This window comes from Pseudorasbora parva, chromosome 19, assembly GCF_024679245.1.
Source record: "Pseudorasbora parva isolate DD20220531a chromosome 19, ASM2467924v1, whole genome shotgun sequence".
Lineage (NCBI taxonomy): Eukaryota > Metazoa > Chordata > Actinopteri > Cypriniformes > Gobionidae > Pseudorasbora > Pseudorasbora parva.
This window is the reverse complement of record NC_090190.1, coordinates 33,968,708-33,985,487: the sequence shown is the minus strand read 5'-3', so window position 1 is coordinate 33,985,487 and position 16,780 is coordinate 33,968,708. Positions and strand designations below refer to the sequence as shown.

General features: G+C 36.8%; 1 protein-coding gene across 1 annotated transcript; it reads left to right on the top strand.

Annotated features, from left to right (window-relative positions):
- Positions 1–6,001: 6,001 nt before the first annotated feature.
- Positions 6,002–16,512, top strand: si:dkey-266f7.5 (uncharacterized protein LOC100006143 homolog). The gene is made up of 8 exons (XM_067426173.1): positions 6,002–6,121; positions 10,538–10,746; positions 10,838–10,892; positions 11,017–11,129; positions 11,208–11,434; positions 13,533–13,692; positions 13,898–14,008; positions 16,210–16,512. Exons 2-8 carry the CDS (start codon positions 10,545–10,547, stop codon positions 16,290–16,292), a joined length of 951 nt encoding a protein of 316 aa, XP_067282274.1. The 5' UTR covers positions 6,002–6,121; positions 10,538–10,544; the 3' UTR covers positions 16,293–16,512.
- The last annotated feature ends 268 nt before the right edge of the window (positions 16,513–16,780 follow it).

The following is a 16,780-nucleotide window of genomic DNA, read 5'->3' as shown; positions in this document are numbered from 1 at the left end:
TGTGGATCTACCACACAATTTCTTTTATGGCTGGGCAGACACTGAAATGTATGATCATGAAAAACTGACAGTGTATGAAATGTAATTTATGGATTAAACAAGAACAGTTTAAAGCCTAAAAATGCATACAACTTCTGTAATTGTTTAACCATTACTTCATGCAATATTTATTTTGTTTGCTGTGGGACAATGACCATAAAATACACTAAAATCTTTAGAATTCATGACAATCATCCAAATGTTTATTACTTTATCACCAATTAAAACTTGCTGTGTTGGTAATGAATGCTTTTGAATGAGATGTGCGCTGTTAAAGTTTATATCAAATTAAGATCATCAGAGATTAACAACTTAAAATTGACTGTGTACCTCATACAAAACTATTGTGGATGCATCCTGGTTGTAAGCCAAAACTTGACATAAACTGTAAACTTATCCCTCAAATCTGCTTGGCGGATTAGAATGTTGTTCCAGGATCAACAAAGATGTTCTGTGTCATGGCCCATTATTATGCCTTTATATTTTATTTTCTTAATTCAGTCCCACTTTATATTTGGTGGTCATAACTATGTACTTACATAAAAAAATTTTGTATTTCAAAACACTTTTGCTGATATTCAGGTGGAGTACGGGTAAATTGAAATTGAATACAGGAATTCAAGTTGATCCGTTTGCAAACAACACGTAAACAAAATGTACAAAGTGGTTGCGAAAATACACTTAAGGCTATATCTCAGCAATGATTTATTGTATTTACCAAATTCCGTACATGTCATCACAAGCATGGCCAGAGGTTGCACGCTGTGCCACCTACTGATCTAGTGAAATGAAAAATGGGGCTGCAGTTACTCCTGAATATATATGAATATATTTCGGTTAGCCATTTAGAATTTTGTGCTATTTATTTATTTAATTTATTATTTATCAGAGACAATGTACAAAATACATTATTCTTACGAAAAGATGTTTTGTACCAGAATTAGCTAATGCTAGTTTCCATCTGCTGTCCTGCTAAAATGGTGCATTTTAAACACTTATGTAAGGATTGGTTTTACTGCTAAGACAAAAGCTGAGATCCAACGCCCTGCAATAAAGCAATAAAACTCACTAATCTCACTTAAAGACTGGAGGACATTGCCCTGCCCTTATGCATATACAGCATTTTGAGATAATCTGATATCTGACTATCACTGTTAGAAAGTTGCAGCTTCCGTGTCTTTTACTTAAATTACACTTTTTGTTGAGTGAGGTGCAACCTCTTAAAGGTATAATATTCACTTTGTTATCCTCTGACTAATATAAAAACTGGCCAGTTTGTGTTCGTAAGCGAGTGGATCAGAGCAGTTAGTCTCTGTGCAATATTGGGTCCCATGATGAACAAATATGTGACCCATCATGAAAATCAGTGAAACAAATCGCCAGCACTACTTTCGAGCAAAATGAGAAAGAAGCGTTCCCCCCCCCCTTCAAAATTCTAAAAAAAAAAAAAAAAAAAAATTAAAGTAATCTAATCTAAAGTAATGTAATCTGTAATTTTTTTCTTCTTAAGCAATTCAGACATCAAAAACAAACAAGTACCAACTAACCTTTCCATGACTACAGGTAGAACTGTGCATGACCACTCAAAAATGTCGTAATAATCATTATTTTAAGTAGAGGATAAATTCATCTATTAAGTGGAAAAAAGGTTAAAACGTCGTTGTTACTTATTTAAGCTATACACCCAACAAACTTATTTAAAATAAGTTATAATCACTTAATTTTATTAGGAGACTCATCAGAAATATCAGGGTATATACAGCAATCGTTAAGTTAAATTTACTACTTTTTAATACCTTTTTTACTACCGTCAGAATATTTTTTAAGACCATCACGACACTGAATTGCAAGTGTTAATCAGCGACCTTTCTATTATTTACACAGATTTGGACATATATAACAGAAAAAAGAATTGATTTATAATCGACACCAGGAGGAAATCTGTTATAAGTTATCATTCAGACACAGTAAAATAGATCTCAGCATTAACAAAGGTTGGTTAAGGAGAAGCGTTACTGCATATACATTTGATTTCAATTAATAATTGGTAATTCAGCTATTCAATTATTTAGTGTTTTTTTTTTCCAACAACAAAACCTGAGCCAAATATTAGTGATAAGTTGTTGAATTTAACAAAATACTAAAAACTAGTGCTGTCAATCGATTAAAAACTTTAACTAGATTAATCACATTTTTTCTGTGATTAATCGCAATAAAAAAGAAATGTTTTTTTTAACGTTTTTAATATATTTTTTAATATAATAATTTCACAGTTAATCAAATTAATGTACAAAAAACATAAAGACAGTATATTTTAAATACTTGTTTAAATGGCATCTTTTTATGAATGAAGGCCAGTATTACTGATATTTATACAGCTACTGATTGTTTTTTTTAGATTTATTATTAGGCTTCAAAAATATAACAGTTATTAATTTAAGTAAACTTAAAACAATGCTAACATAAACCCATAATAAATGTCATGTTTACTCCTGCCCTTCCTGTCTTAACAGTTAAGAAATATACAGAAATGTAATAAAGTTATCATTTATATGCAGTCTATACAGTCTATACAGTCTGTACTGCATAAACTATAAATTAAATAGTTAATCCTTATTAAAGCTACAAAAGTTATTTAGTCAAGAGCAGCGTGTCTATGCCTTGAAGCAAGTCTAAAATAAAACGTAAGCCAGCCACTTCTGTTGAGCGCGCAGTGTTCTGAGATGATGCCGAACGACCACTGAATATGACGTCAGCATCAAACATACGTTGAGAGAGACGGAGACGAAAGATCTTTGATTATGTGCCCAGATATGCTAAAGCCCATATTTAAACGAACTAACGCGAATGCAGATATAATTTCAATCAGAATAGGACACCTGATAGTCTGAAAAAATAATACCTAATTTGGAAAAAAATAATACCTCTGAGACCACATTTAACATTTTTAATGGCCTTAAATTTGACAATGTTGATTTATCAGTTTTTAATTTTAAGTTTTTTAACTTTTTAAAACCCCGCGGACACCCTGAATATTTTACATTGCAAATAATGTAATAACATATCTTATTGCATACACTTTTGATAAGGTGTAAAAAAATAATAATAATACAGTACAGAAAGATTAGTTAGTAAGAGAGTATTGCACTTTGTTTCAAAACCAAAATTAGTTTAAAGGATTGTAAAGGTAAAATTAACAATTTGTACCATAAAAAAATCTATAAATAATAATAATAATAATAATAATAATAATAATAATAAAATGGTTTATATTCACATAAAGATCTTTTCTATTTACCACTGCATTCTCTGGAATACTATAAAGACGAGATCTGAAAGCACTCAAGGAATGTCAAAAAATAGAGATTACATAAAGCATTATAATATTAATGCAGACTCATTATTAATCTGCATTATTATCAATTAGGCATATCTTTCAATACCCAGATAGCAAGCGGATGTGGGCCACTTCAGGCAATGATGCGGCACTGCAGGCCTTCTTATGGCCCGGATAAAATGTATGTGAGCCTGATGTGGCCCACAAGTAAAATGGCAAATATGGCCCAAATATTTTAAATCACATGTGGGCCTTTTAAGGCAAAGATGCGGTACTCATGGCAATGTGTAATCTGAATATGAGCCTAAAGTGGCCCATGTGATAATTAATGAATATGGCCCAAATATCACAAACCAAATGTGGGCCACCTATGGGAATTAAAACTAACTGTTGCCCAGATGTGGGCCAGTTCTGCTTCATGGGATTTGTTCATGGCTGACATGTGGCGTTGCTATGGCTTGATTGTGGCCTAAATCTGGCAAACAGGAGCGGACCACCCAAGTGCCATCATTCCACGTGGTATGTGAGCCAAAGCAAGGTGTTAGATCTGGGCCAGAATTAAAATGAATTATTGCCCAGATGTGGGCCAGTTCTGCTTTTTGTGTTTTGTTCATGGCTGACATGTGGCGTTGTTATGGCTTGATTGTGGCCTAAATCTGGCAAACGGGAGCGGACCGCCCAAGTGCCATCATTCCACACGGGTAGTGGGCCAGATGAAAGTGTCAAGTGTGGGCCGGATCTGGGCCAGAGCAATTTTGCTATCTGGGTAGATTAGCATAACACTATATAATATATTTACAACCCATATTAAAGATGCGTCATCAGATGCGAGATGAACCGAAGTGTAAGTGCGTCCCCGCAACTTTTGCTCGGGATCCCGGTTGGGAAACACTGGTCTGTATTGATTGACACCGCGCTGGTTTGTTTAGAATTATATGAGCGCCGTGACCGCGTGCTGCCGCGTGATGAAGGCGTGTCGCAACTCTGTTATTCAACTGTTCTGGTTTTAAAAGCTATGTCATACTTAATGAGCCAAAATGCAATAAAACTTGTTTTACGGTCGAATGCAACGCGTGTGTGTGAGTGAGTAAGAGACGCGCAAAAGGGCGGAGAGAGAACTTAAGGAAATGCAGCTAAACGAATATGCGTGGGTCTTTTAAATAGCGTAAAAATGAATGAATGACGAATGTGGCGGCCGTTATTGATTATGTGGCAGTCCGCCACCAATTAGTCTATGTGTGGGAAACACTGTTTGGCCTCTGTTTAAAGTATTCCCATACTTTTGATATTCGCGGTCTAGGTTTTTGTGATAGAACCAGGAGCAGAAGTCAACATTACGCAAGATGAACGTCTGACACGACGCGTCGACGAATTTCACGAACGTCGACGTATTTCCGTAGTCGACGTCATCGATGACGTCGACGCGTCGTTGCAGCACTACTTCACACAAATCAATCATTTGTCCTCAGAACATTTGGAATATTTGTATATTGCAGTCAGATCTGCCTGTTATATCCTGTATCTTATATCATATAATACACAAATGGGTAGGTTTAGGGATGGGATGGGGTTGGGTTACATGTTCAAACATGTCTAAAAAGAATAAATCAATTAAATGTCAATACAATTATGCTGGCTGATTAAAAAAAAAAAAAAAAAATCACACTCCAAAACCCTGCTCGTAGAGACACCTATGGATTCCTTTAGCATCTTTATTGTGATGTGGAAGGCACATTTTGACGCCTTGGGAGTGAGAATGGGTTGCAAATGCTTACAATGTTTCTGATTTATTTGAAGCTAACAGGTGGAAATAATTAGATAACGAAGAATGTGTCTGACTGTGGTATCACATGTGGACAGATTTATGATAGAAGTTGTTTTAGCATGTATTTTCATCAATAACAAATAACTAAGTGTATGCAATTTGTTGTAAATAGTTTTTAATCTACATAAGCTATTTCTGTCTTTTTCAATGTTCCATCAATATGAGATAACACAGAATAAACCACAAATGCATGTGACATTTACCTTGCTTTTGCCTTTTTTATACAGATGAACTCTTAGTGAAATTGGATGGCAATGTGACTATTGGGTGATATTACAGTCCTCAGGGGAACCTTTAATTGGTGTAAAAATTCACAGACTGTACAGAATCAGCAGGTTAGAACAGATTTCATAGCATGCTTTTGCTGGCTCTTGTTTGGCTCCGTTTTTGGGGGGTTTTATACTGACACAACCTGTTCAAACTCACAATTGGATCTTCTGTGATTTTTTTTTACAGTGTGTCATGACACTTGTAGTGTACTGACTGAAAGGGAACTACTATAAACAGGTTCAGAATTAATGTTAATAATGCATAATATATAAATAATTCTAAAGTGAATGTATTAGTAACCCACTAGTAATAACTCACATTATTCTATAGGAATTACAAATTATTTGGATTGGTATTCTAAAGTGAAAAGCATAACTCTGTAGTAATTACTGAAATCATTGTAAACATTGGAGGATTGTGTAAGGTAAGGAATTCTGGAAATGAAGATAATGTAAACTGATAACAACGTGACATTTCCTTTCGACTGTTTTGTCAATAGAAACTCAGCACACTTATGAAGAACTGAAAGTAAAAGTGTGGCAGGGTAAGGAAATGTCGAGAGATCAGGAAACAATGATCAAACAGCACTAATCTGCTCATCTTGACAGCTGAATTGACGACAGTCTCCTGTCTTTATCTGGAGATATAAGGTAACTTTACTTTTAAATTATTATGATGCATAAAGTTGAATAAAAATAATAATAAAAAAAAAAACATTCCAAAGAAATACATAATAGTATTGTTGTTTAATTTATCCAACAAACATTTGACAAAGCAGAAAAAGGCACTCATTAAAAGGTATATACCATTAAAAAATAACTGAAGTGTTGTATTTTATTAGTATTATTAATTATTATTATTAGAATCCCTATGCATTTTACATAAAGTGTATATATATATATATATATATATATATATATATATATATATATATATATATATATATATATATATACACTTTATGTAAAATGCATAGGGATTCTAATAATAATAATTAATAATACTAATAAAATACAACACTTCAGTTATATATATATATATATATATATATATATATATATATATATATATATATATATATACACTTTATGTAAAATGCATAGGGATTCTAATAATAATAATTAATAATACTAATAAAATACAACACTTCAGTTTATATATATATATATATATATATATATATATATATATATATATATATATATATATATATATATATATATATATATATATATATATATATATATGTGGTACTATCACACATACAATTACTTTTAAATTTGGGCAAACACTTTAGTGACATTTCAACAGACACTAAACATATGATAATGACATATTAAAAACATATACAGTTCAATTTATGGATTATAAAATGTCTAAAATGAATAACGTTTGTTTAACCAATTTTATCATGTAATTTTTATTTTGTTTGCTGTGGCACAATGACCATAAAATACATTAAAAGCATGACATAAAATTATAAATATTAATGAATATAATTGTATTTGTGATCTGTAATCTGAGGATGTGGTCTTGTGGCTTCTGATTGCTGCTGCTTGCATTTATGCTCTCTTTCTCTCTTCCTCCTCTCTCTTTTATAATCACTAGGCCTATTGACACACATTATCTCTACATTTACGCACATTCTGTTTGTGTTCAGATATTTCCTGCTTGTGTTGTTACATTACTTGCATGAATTGTTCATTCTTTATTGTACACGTTATAAGATTTCCCCTTTCTAGACATTTCTTTATATTTCGCAGTTACTCAGTTGGCAAAAAAAATGCTCTTCTCGCCTAGAATTTTTTTTTACCTGTACAGTTCACCACAACATCATCTTTACAGGATGTGGTGTACACACGTATGTGCACAGTGTGTGCTTTTTGGCAACACACACTGTTGCCAAATCCAAGCCAAACTTAAAGATAAAGAATATAACAATAGGAAAGCAATATCTCTGGACACCAGAATGTGTAAAACTGTCTCAGTAATTCTCTCAGAATACAAAATCAATCAATCAATCAATCCACCCTACCCTCCATCACTCTTTGTTTTGACAGGGACTTGTGAGAGCAGAGAGCAGATCTGTCGATGGCTACAGAGACAATACATTTTATGATCTGGAATGTTAATGGACTTAAACGAAACAGGGATACGAAATTTCAAGAACTACAAAATGCGGACGTTGTTTTCTTTCAAGAGACGCACATTAAAGAAGGAGATGAATATATTATAGAAGGTCTTAAAAATGAGTGGCATGTTTTCTACACAAAGTATACCTCCTCTAGCAAGGGAACAGCCATCCTAGTCAGGAAAAGATTAGATTTTGAATGTATAAGGGATGAAAAAGATAACTGTGGAGCTTATGTTGTGTTGAAATGTAGACTGGGTGGTCAGCTGTACACTTTGGTTAGTGTTTATAACCATGAAACAGACACAAAAACCCTTGAGCATCTTTCAAGTTACCTGCAGTCAATGACCACAGGTCTGCTGGTGATTGGTGGAGATTTCAACACGGTTCTCAATCCATTTATCGACAAAAACAGTTCAAAAGAGGTGACAGACAGCACAAACCACAGAAATCTGCGCCGTTGTGTGAATAAGTTCCTGAAATCTCTTCAGCTAATAGACATCTGGAGAAGAAAGAACCCTGTAAAGCAGGACTATACATTTCACAGTCAAGTTGTGTCCAGGCTGGATTACTTCTTTGTTCCAGAAGAGTGTATGTGGCGAGTCAGAAGTTGTGAAATCAAAGACTCAAAGATGCGTGACCATCGTCCTGTTTACTTGGAGATCAACAATGTTTCCACAACCCTTTTTCAGAAAGATCCGCAGATCAAATATGTTTTCCAATGGCTGAAACTAAAACAGGATCTTTTGACAGATGAGACAGGTTCATCACTGGTTAAAGGAAGCTCACATGCACTCAGTGAGGTTGACATTCTGTCAGCTGTACATTCTCTTCAAGTGTCAGACACACCAAGACCAGACGGCATCCCAGTTTCCTTCTATAAGGACAACATTCAGGATCTAATTCCACACATAAAGACACTCTATGACAGAATCCACAGCGGTTCATTTAACTGCTCTGAGACACACTTTAATGAAACTGTGAAAAGTCCACATGATGATAATCAACACTTTTTTAACGTTGACTACCTCATCATTGCAACTATTCTGACAAAACGTCTAGATGATTTCTTGGAGTCTCAGACAAAGGGTCGTGTACCAAAAAAATCAGCTACTCTAATGATCACCCCCAAAACCTTCTGCACTGAGATGAGGCTGTCTTGTATTAAGGATAAAATAGAAGAGCAAAAACGGTCAAACCCGACTCTGTATGAAGATTTCCTCATTGTGAAAAACCTTCTCAGAGATGCTCCAGAAGTCGATACCAAATCTGTAGATGTTTCGATTGAGAGAGACAAACTTCTGGATCAGGGATGCCCTTTGACGCCAGTTCTCATTACACTGGCTCTGAAATGCTTTGCCTCCGCATTAGCTGGGACTTTAAAACAGAATGACATTCTGGTTTTCAAAGAGAGCGTGATACTTTGCATCCAACCTGAGGATCTTGAGGAAGTAATAGCTGCTGTGAGGAACAGAGATAATGAAGTCTATTACATTATAGATCTATCCAAAGGAAATGTTACTGGTAAACAATTAAAGGGCTTAGGAAATGAGTCTAAGGATGGGGAATGGAATAAAAGGATGACAGAAACACTTGTGCATAACACAGAGGAAGAATCAGAAGGAAGTTGGTCTAAAATGGAAAAAGCGAATACAGAGAGGAGATTGTGTGAAGAGCAAGATTTTTGGTCAATTATAAATGAGGAAAAATACATTTTGATGGAGGGTGTTGAAAGGTGAGGATTATAAAACCGACCAAGATCTCATTTGCTGATTGGTTATTAATAATATACATATCTTGCATTCAGTGCGATTTTGCTTGTGCCCTAATTTGTGCAACTAAAGTAGCCCAACTACTTAGTCGGGCTGTCCCCGACTAAGGATTTACAAATTGGAATAAGAATTTTCGAATCTCTCTATGGTCGACCGATAGTCAAATCATCTGTCTGTGTGTAAACCATAGACCGGAAAAAATAAACGGTATAAACGGGTTGGGAAGGGCAGGATACTAGTCAGCAGGAGGCTAAGACTATTTTTATTTTACTTTACACAAGGCACACCGCCACCACTTTTAATAAAGTGATCAAAACTAGGCTAACGTTTACACTACACATTCGTAAATTAACCGTTCTCTCATAACATTTAAAAGCCGCGATCGAAACACAGAACATCACACAAATATATAAAAGAACATTTTGATAAATAAACCTAAAAACAATGCTGCCTAGTGAGGAAAAGAACACTTTGTGTGTTTATATGCATGTTCTTAAGCCGATTGTGCCTATAGGGGATCGCACACCGGACTGAAGCTCAGCGCCGTGTCTCAGGATCTCACACCAGGCAGACGTGAACATTATATACGCGCGAGCTCAATTTTGAATCGACTTCTCACAGAAGAGCTGCACGATGAGTGTATCTTGTAGCACAGGGTGAAATCAGTATGTACATTAACGATTTGAGGTAAATATACATTAAATCGCCGCTGACAGGCGTCGAATGCCGGCGTTGTTGTATATGGGTTCAAATTTTGAAGTAACGGCGCATCCGGTGCGAAGCTCAGTCCCCTTAAAGGGATGATCCCTCGGCGCCGAGTCCCGCAACACGTCTTTATAACACTAATATTGAGCACCCCCATATTGCCAAAATGGTATGATCCTCATTTCATAACACCCACGAAGATTCGACCATGAGATCAGTGGTCGAATCCGGTCCTGCATATCGATGCATCGAATCTTCGACTATTAGGGGTCACCCCTAAGCCCAACCAATCAAAAAAAGAAAAAAATGAAAGCCTTGTTTCTGTGTATTTTGTCAGATTTTCATCCTTCCCATGACTTTAAAATTATTTGTTTTTTTTCAACTTTTTATTCAACTATAAAATTAAGCATATTCATTTTTCAATCAGAACTAAATATAATTCGTTCCCCCTTCACTAGACTGACCATGTATGCAGTTGTTACCTTGCAAGACTCAGATGAGGTGATGGTGGCACCATCTAGCTGGTTGAGCGCAGACAAGAAACAAAGTTACTGGCCCCCATTCAAATCACCAGAGAAGTGCACGGAAGCTGTTCAGAACAGACTTAAACCTGAAACTGGAGGGAAAACATGGGAGAAATTAAATATTAGCTTTCATAAAGAATATGGTAATGATCAGATCTCTTTTTTAAAATATAGATTTTTTAAATTTTCATTTAATTTCTCAAATAATATAATCAAATATTTGTTTTATCGCAGACTCTTTAGAGAAGGCAAAAGAGGCGCAAAAAGAAATCACAGAACATAAAGAACGGTAAGTAACAGACACTTGCACTTTGTTTCCAAAAAACAACATTTGTTTAAAGGATTTTATCTTTTAAATGGTCAAAAAATTTATTTGTACTATTTTGTTAAATTTTGTTTATTTTAAAATAAAGATCGTTTCTACTAGCCACTGGATTCTCTGGACTAAAAAGACAAAGACCTGAAAGCACTCAAGGAATGTCAAAATACCCACTTCCTTCCACACCACCCAGAATGTCATCTGATGGTGAGATCTTTTTTCATAATCAGTTTGAGAAGTTATTTTATTTTTTATTATTATGACACTACTCATTTTATACAACAGCCAAGGATGAGCTCCTTCAAATGATGAGAGACATCAAGAGAACGGTTCAGGAAAACTCTACCATGCTAAAGAAACTACTGAAAGACAACACGGTCTCTGAAGCCCCCAGCAGTACCAGCTTGCCCACTAAAGATGTTAAAATGAACCTAAATCTTCCTCTTAGAACCATTGAGGATGTGAAAAGGACTGAAAATGAGCTCACAAATGTAACAACACAGCAAAAATATGTGAGTCAACACAGCATTTAAAGAAAGACATAATGTACAGTCAGCTGTAACTTACACTCTGACCTGTAATGACTGTAAAGGGTTTATTTTGCATGAATGACAGCACATTATCCTGCTTATTCCACAGCTAAATAAATAAAATAAATAGACATTACACAGAGCATTATAATATTAATGCAGACTAATTATTAATCTGCATTATTATTAATTAAGCATCCCTTTCTATTGATTTGCATAACACCTTTGTACGTATAATACGGCATAAAGTGCGTATCGTAGGCACGCGAAAGACCGCGTACCATATGCACGCCAAATCTCATTGGGCCTCATTCATGAAACTTCTGTAATTTGTGTGTAAAATTGACCTTTACGAAAACTCTCCTCCAGATTCACAAACGCTTCGTATACCACGGATTCGGTTGTTAAACGTGTGTATATTAGTGAATTCCAAACATGTGTAAATAGGATGCGCATGCACACTCATTCATAATTAGCATAATCCCCGCCCATGAATTACAAATGCAAATGACGTGACCAGGAAAGCTTTGGACTCTTCTAGACTTCTTTCTCAGGTTTGGCTCCAGGATTTGGCATAAATGTTAAAGAGACTAAGTCGCCATTTGACTAGTAATAAATATTAAATTATCGTGAGTCCACCAAAGCATGCTTTAGCCAGCTAAACACCTGGTGCTCTTCTGAAAACGGCCAGCTGGTGGCGCTTGAAAGCGCTTTGCAAGGGCAGCGTTTTTCCCATAGACAGTAAAAGAAATGGACGGAGGGATCCCATTGCCTTCTACGGCATTAAGTGATGTCAGTATAGGAGCACTCACTTCCTGATGGCTGAGCGAACTGCGCAGGCTCAGACTGAGCTTGACGACGTAGATGTGACGTGAGCCTCCTGTCTGACAGCTGTAGGTCTTCTAGTAGATGTGGAAAGTGAAAACTGAATCACGTTGTTTAAATATTTTCTCCCATTGCTTTTGGCTCACTATGGGCTTCTTCCCATTCTTCCCCCTTGACTTTATCAGACTTTATGTCTCCACGTCCCCCCGATTGTCTCATAGACAGTAGAAGATTGCCTGCGAGCATCTCCTCAGGTCTATACGGTAATTTCTCAACTGTGCGACAGAGTCGCGTTGGTTATGACGCAATAGTTAGCCTATTTTTACAAAAACAGCTTCTACGGGGCGATAGTGTAAGATACAAGGTAACGGAGCCTTTTATGCATTGTCGTGTTTTTTAGAAATAAACAATGGACAAATGGAGTCTTTAAACGTCTCAGATGTAAAGTTATTCACTGTCAAAGTGACTCAAAAATGAATGGGAGTCAATGGGATGCTAACAGCAGGTGATGGCTTGGTTAGCAATGGCAGCCCCTAGGGGTGGAACGCTTTCCGAGCGCTAGATTACCCCCTTGGTTTTTCCAGCTGAGATACTTTGGTTGCTATGATACAGAATATCCATGGCAGTAATGTGTTACTACTAGTATCTCATTTTGAAGAATATTACTGAATTTAGAAAAGCAGTAAAAAGCAGTATTAACTTCTCTATTATTGTTGTTTGTTGGTGTACAAGTGGGATGATTGGTCGGTGTAGTTTTTGTCCCGCCCCTCCTCCACCGTGATTGGACGGCCTGGTAAAAAATGACAGTGACGAGCGCTGCCTATTACCCAACGTTAAATAGCACAAACAAAACAAAACAAAAAAGACGGGCAAATCAACTCTTGAAATATTATTATGGTAGGCCTGCCCTACATAGTGCATCAAAATGCAATGTCATCAGTTTGCCTAAATTAGAACACAGAACGTTCAAATGTTTTACGCACCATTTACACGTGGTAGGGAGCACGTGTGGTGTGTATATTTCTTTCGTACCAACTAACATTTTGAAAATACGAATATTTTCGTGAATCCGGATATCCACGTCAGAACAGCTTTACGAACGATTTACACACAAATTCGTTCTGCTCGTGTTTCATGAATGAGGCCCATTATGGCGTATACATTCCATGAGATTGCACACTCATACTATTTATACGCTTTTTTGTGAGATTGGGCTCCAAATTTAATAAAATATTTCATAGTATTTTCTTCACAGGTACAATATTTGTCAAGGCTTGGAGGTTTTGGGCCCAAGGATGTGATTAAGAATATTATGCAGCAAGTCCTAACAGATGATCTGGCAAGTGAGTTCAACTGGCAGGGCAGAGGAATTGAAAACGCCTTCTCTAAACTCAGATTAACAGATGTAATCCGAGGTAAACTCACTTCTGCATGAACACTTCCCACATATCAAGAAAGTTGTGTATTGACTTATGTTTTGTCTGTATCTGTAAATTCAATCTCTTGGCGAACTCTGTGATGTCTGCCAGTTTGATTTTAAGAGTGTATAAGAGCAGTTGTGAGTATGAAGTACTAACCTCCAACGCATTTCCAATTCATTCTTTGAGTTTCCTCTTTCAGATGCTGCATCAAAACAAAGTGTATTGAGGGCAGACTGTGAAGCTGAAATAAAAAATTATCTATGGTGCACAGGTGATCGAATTAGTCGTAAGAGACCAAGAGCTTGTGGAGGTGAGTGAAAATGACAACCCAGGCTCATTGGAAATACGTTACTCTGCCTACATTTTTGCAACACCCTAATTATGTACCTCCAGGTATGTTTACCTGCACTTTTGGGGTAAAACGTCCACCGGAGGCGCTAAGTGGTAATATTTTTTTCTCCATTCCAGATGCACAACATGACACCATGACTGATCTCACAGAATGAATATTTATAGCATAATTTTATATTTTGGAGTAACTAACTCCACTCCTACGCTAAACCTACCAACTCTCAAAGATAAAAAATGTAACAGTAACAGGCAAATAAATGTACAGTCACATGTATTTATTGCAAAAACTGACCAAAAAAACAGTATAAAAGTATTAACTCATGTTGCATTCCAAGTCTTCTGAAGTCATACGATATCTTCATGTGAAGAACAGAGTTGATCTTAATGTTTTAGTCGTTGAAATGATGATCGCGCTCCTTTGCGAACAGAACACACACGCACTCGTTCATTCATTTTTCTGATTCAAATGATACACAACAAGTTGAATGACGCGATCGGTCACGAGACACACGACAGCCAATGGCATTTTACAATCAAAGCTGACATAATGACGCAATTGGTCACGAGACACACGACAGCCGATGCTGTCAAAGCAAGGGGGTAATCTAGCGCTCGGAAAGCGTTCCACCCCTAGGGGCTGCCATTGCTAACCAAGCCATCACCTGCTGTTAGCATCCCATTGACTCCCATTCATTTTTGAGTCACTTTGATAGTGAATAACTTTACATCTGAGACGTTTAAAGACTCCATTTGTCCATTGTTTATTTCTAAAGAAACACGACAATGCATAAAAGGCTCCATTACCTTGTATCTTACACTATCGCCCCGCAGAAGCTGTTTTTGTAAAAATAGGCTAACGATTGCGTCATAACCAACGCGACTCTGTCGCACAGTTGAGAAATTACCGTATAGACCTGAGGAGACGCTCGCAGGCAATCTTTTACTGTCTATGAGACAGTCGGGGGGACGTGGAGACATAAAGTCTGATAAAGTCAAGGGGGAAGAATGGGGAGAAGCCCATAGTGAGCCAAAAGCAACGGGAGAAAATATTTAAACAACGTGATTCAGCTTTCGCTTTCCACATCTACTAGAAGACCTACAGCTGTCAGACAGGAGGCTCACGTCACATTTACGTCGTCAAGCTCAGTCTGAGCCTGCGCAGTTCGCTCAGCCATCAGGAAGTGAGTGCCCCTAGGTTGACTTCATTCTTTCGCCGTTGACGTCAATGGGATCGCTCGGTCCATTTCTTTTACTGTCTATGTGTCAAAGCTGACGTGACGTTTCTTCCGGTGGCAATATTTGAAATTTATTATAATCTTTGGCGGATGGACTCGACGTTACTGATCCCTTTTGGGGATTTTCTTCACACAGATCAATCGTTTGGCCTCGGAACACTTGGAATATTTGTACTTTCTGAATAAATTATGTATGCAGTCGTATCTGCCTGTTATATCCTGTTTTTTATAATACTCGAATGGGTAGGTTTAGGGAAGGGTTTGAGTTACACGTTCAAAATGTGTCTGAATATATGTGTGTGTGTCCACAAGGTAGATGGATTTATAAACATACAAAATAGTTTTTTTTTTAAATGTAAAAATGCAGAATGTTTCTTGTGATGGGTAGGTTTAGGGGCTGTGTGTGTGTGATGGGTAGGTTTAGGGGCTGTGTGTGTGATGGGTAGGTTTAGGGACTGTGTGTGTGTGTATGTGCGTGCGTGTGTGTGTTGGGTAGGTTTAGGGGTAGGGGCAGTGTAGGGGGATAGAATGAATCCGGCATTGATAAACACGCTAAAAAGCGATTATGCGTCTTGATAGCACGCCAAAATGGCATATGAATTGGCGTGTCATACATACATCATTTCATGAGATCAGTCTGGGAATGGAAAAAAAAATATTACCACTTAGCGCCTCCGGTGGACGTTTCACCCAAAAAGTGCAGGTAAACATACCTGGAGGTACATAATTAGGGTGTTGCAAAAATGTAGGCAGAGTAACGTATTTCCAATGAGCCTGGGTTGGAAAATTATATTATGATTAAGTGATATGTAATATTGTCCTATAAGTTGATCTTTCATGGTGGTTTAGTCAAGGCATACCAAGTTCTCCTTAAGTTGTCTAATGATCATTGTATACTTTGTATAACTATCTCCTTCCCCTGCAGGTGCGACTTCAGAAGTGACTTCTCCATCAATGCTGGACAGTACCTTTCAGTCAGAGATGGGAATGTCTTTTTTTCATGACTAAGTTTTACCGCAGGGGAGCCGCAGCTCATTAAATATGCTAATCTTATCCAATCCTAGCCATGGGCATTTACTTTAAGTTCATTTATTTAAGTCTTCAGTGCGCACACCAATAAAATGTAAGTTTAAGGAGTTACATTTAAGTTTTAAACTTAAATTTAATTATTACTGGTAGGCCACCTGTAGCATACATGAACCAACGAGACCACAGCAGTGAGGGTGGTGACTGCTGCGTCCCAATTCGCCTACTTATACTACGTCCTAAAAGTATGTACTCTTTTTGTGAAGAAAAAGTATATACTTTTGAGTGTGTAGCAGAAAAGTATGCAAGCTTCGGGACATACTACTTCGCCATCTTTAACGGACTCTGACGCTTAGTTACGAGCATCCCGTCACCATTTATCTGCCCTGTCAATCATCGTCAGATTCGTCACAGTTCAAATCCTCCACATGCAGATTAATCTCCTACCATATCGGAGAGAAATGTAGCCG

Bases quoted from the DNA above. Each gene is read 5' to 3' on its own strand.
- si:dkey-266f7.5 (XM_067426173.1), top strand. From the start codon at position 10,545: ATGTATGCAGTTGTTACCTTGCAAGACTCAGATGAGGTGATGGTGGCA. The intron at 11,130-11,207 runs GTGAGATCTTTT...TTTATACAACAG, and splicing joins ACCCAGAATGTCATCTGATG to CCAAGGATGAGCTCCTTCAA. The intron at 14,009-16,209 runs GTGAGTGAAAAT...CTTCCCCTGCAG, and splicing joins GAGACCAAGAGCTTGTGGAG to GTGCGACTTCAGAAGTGACT.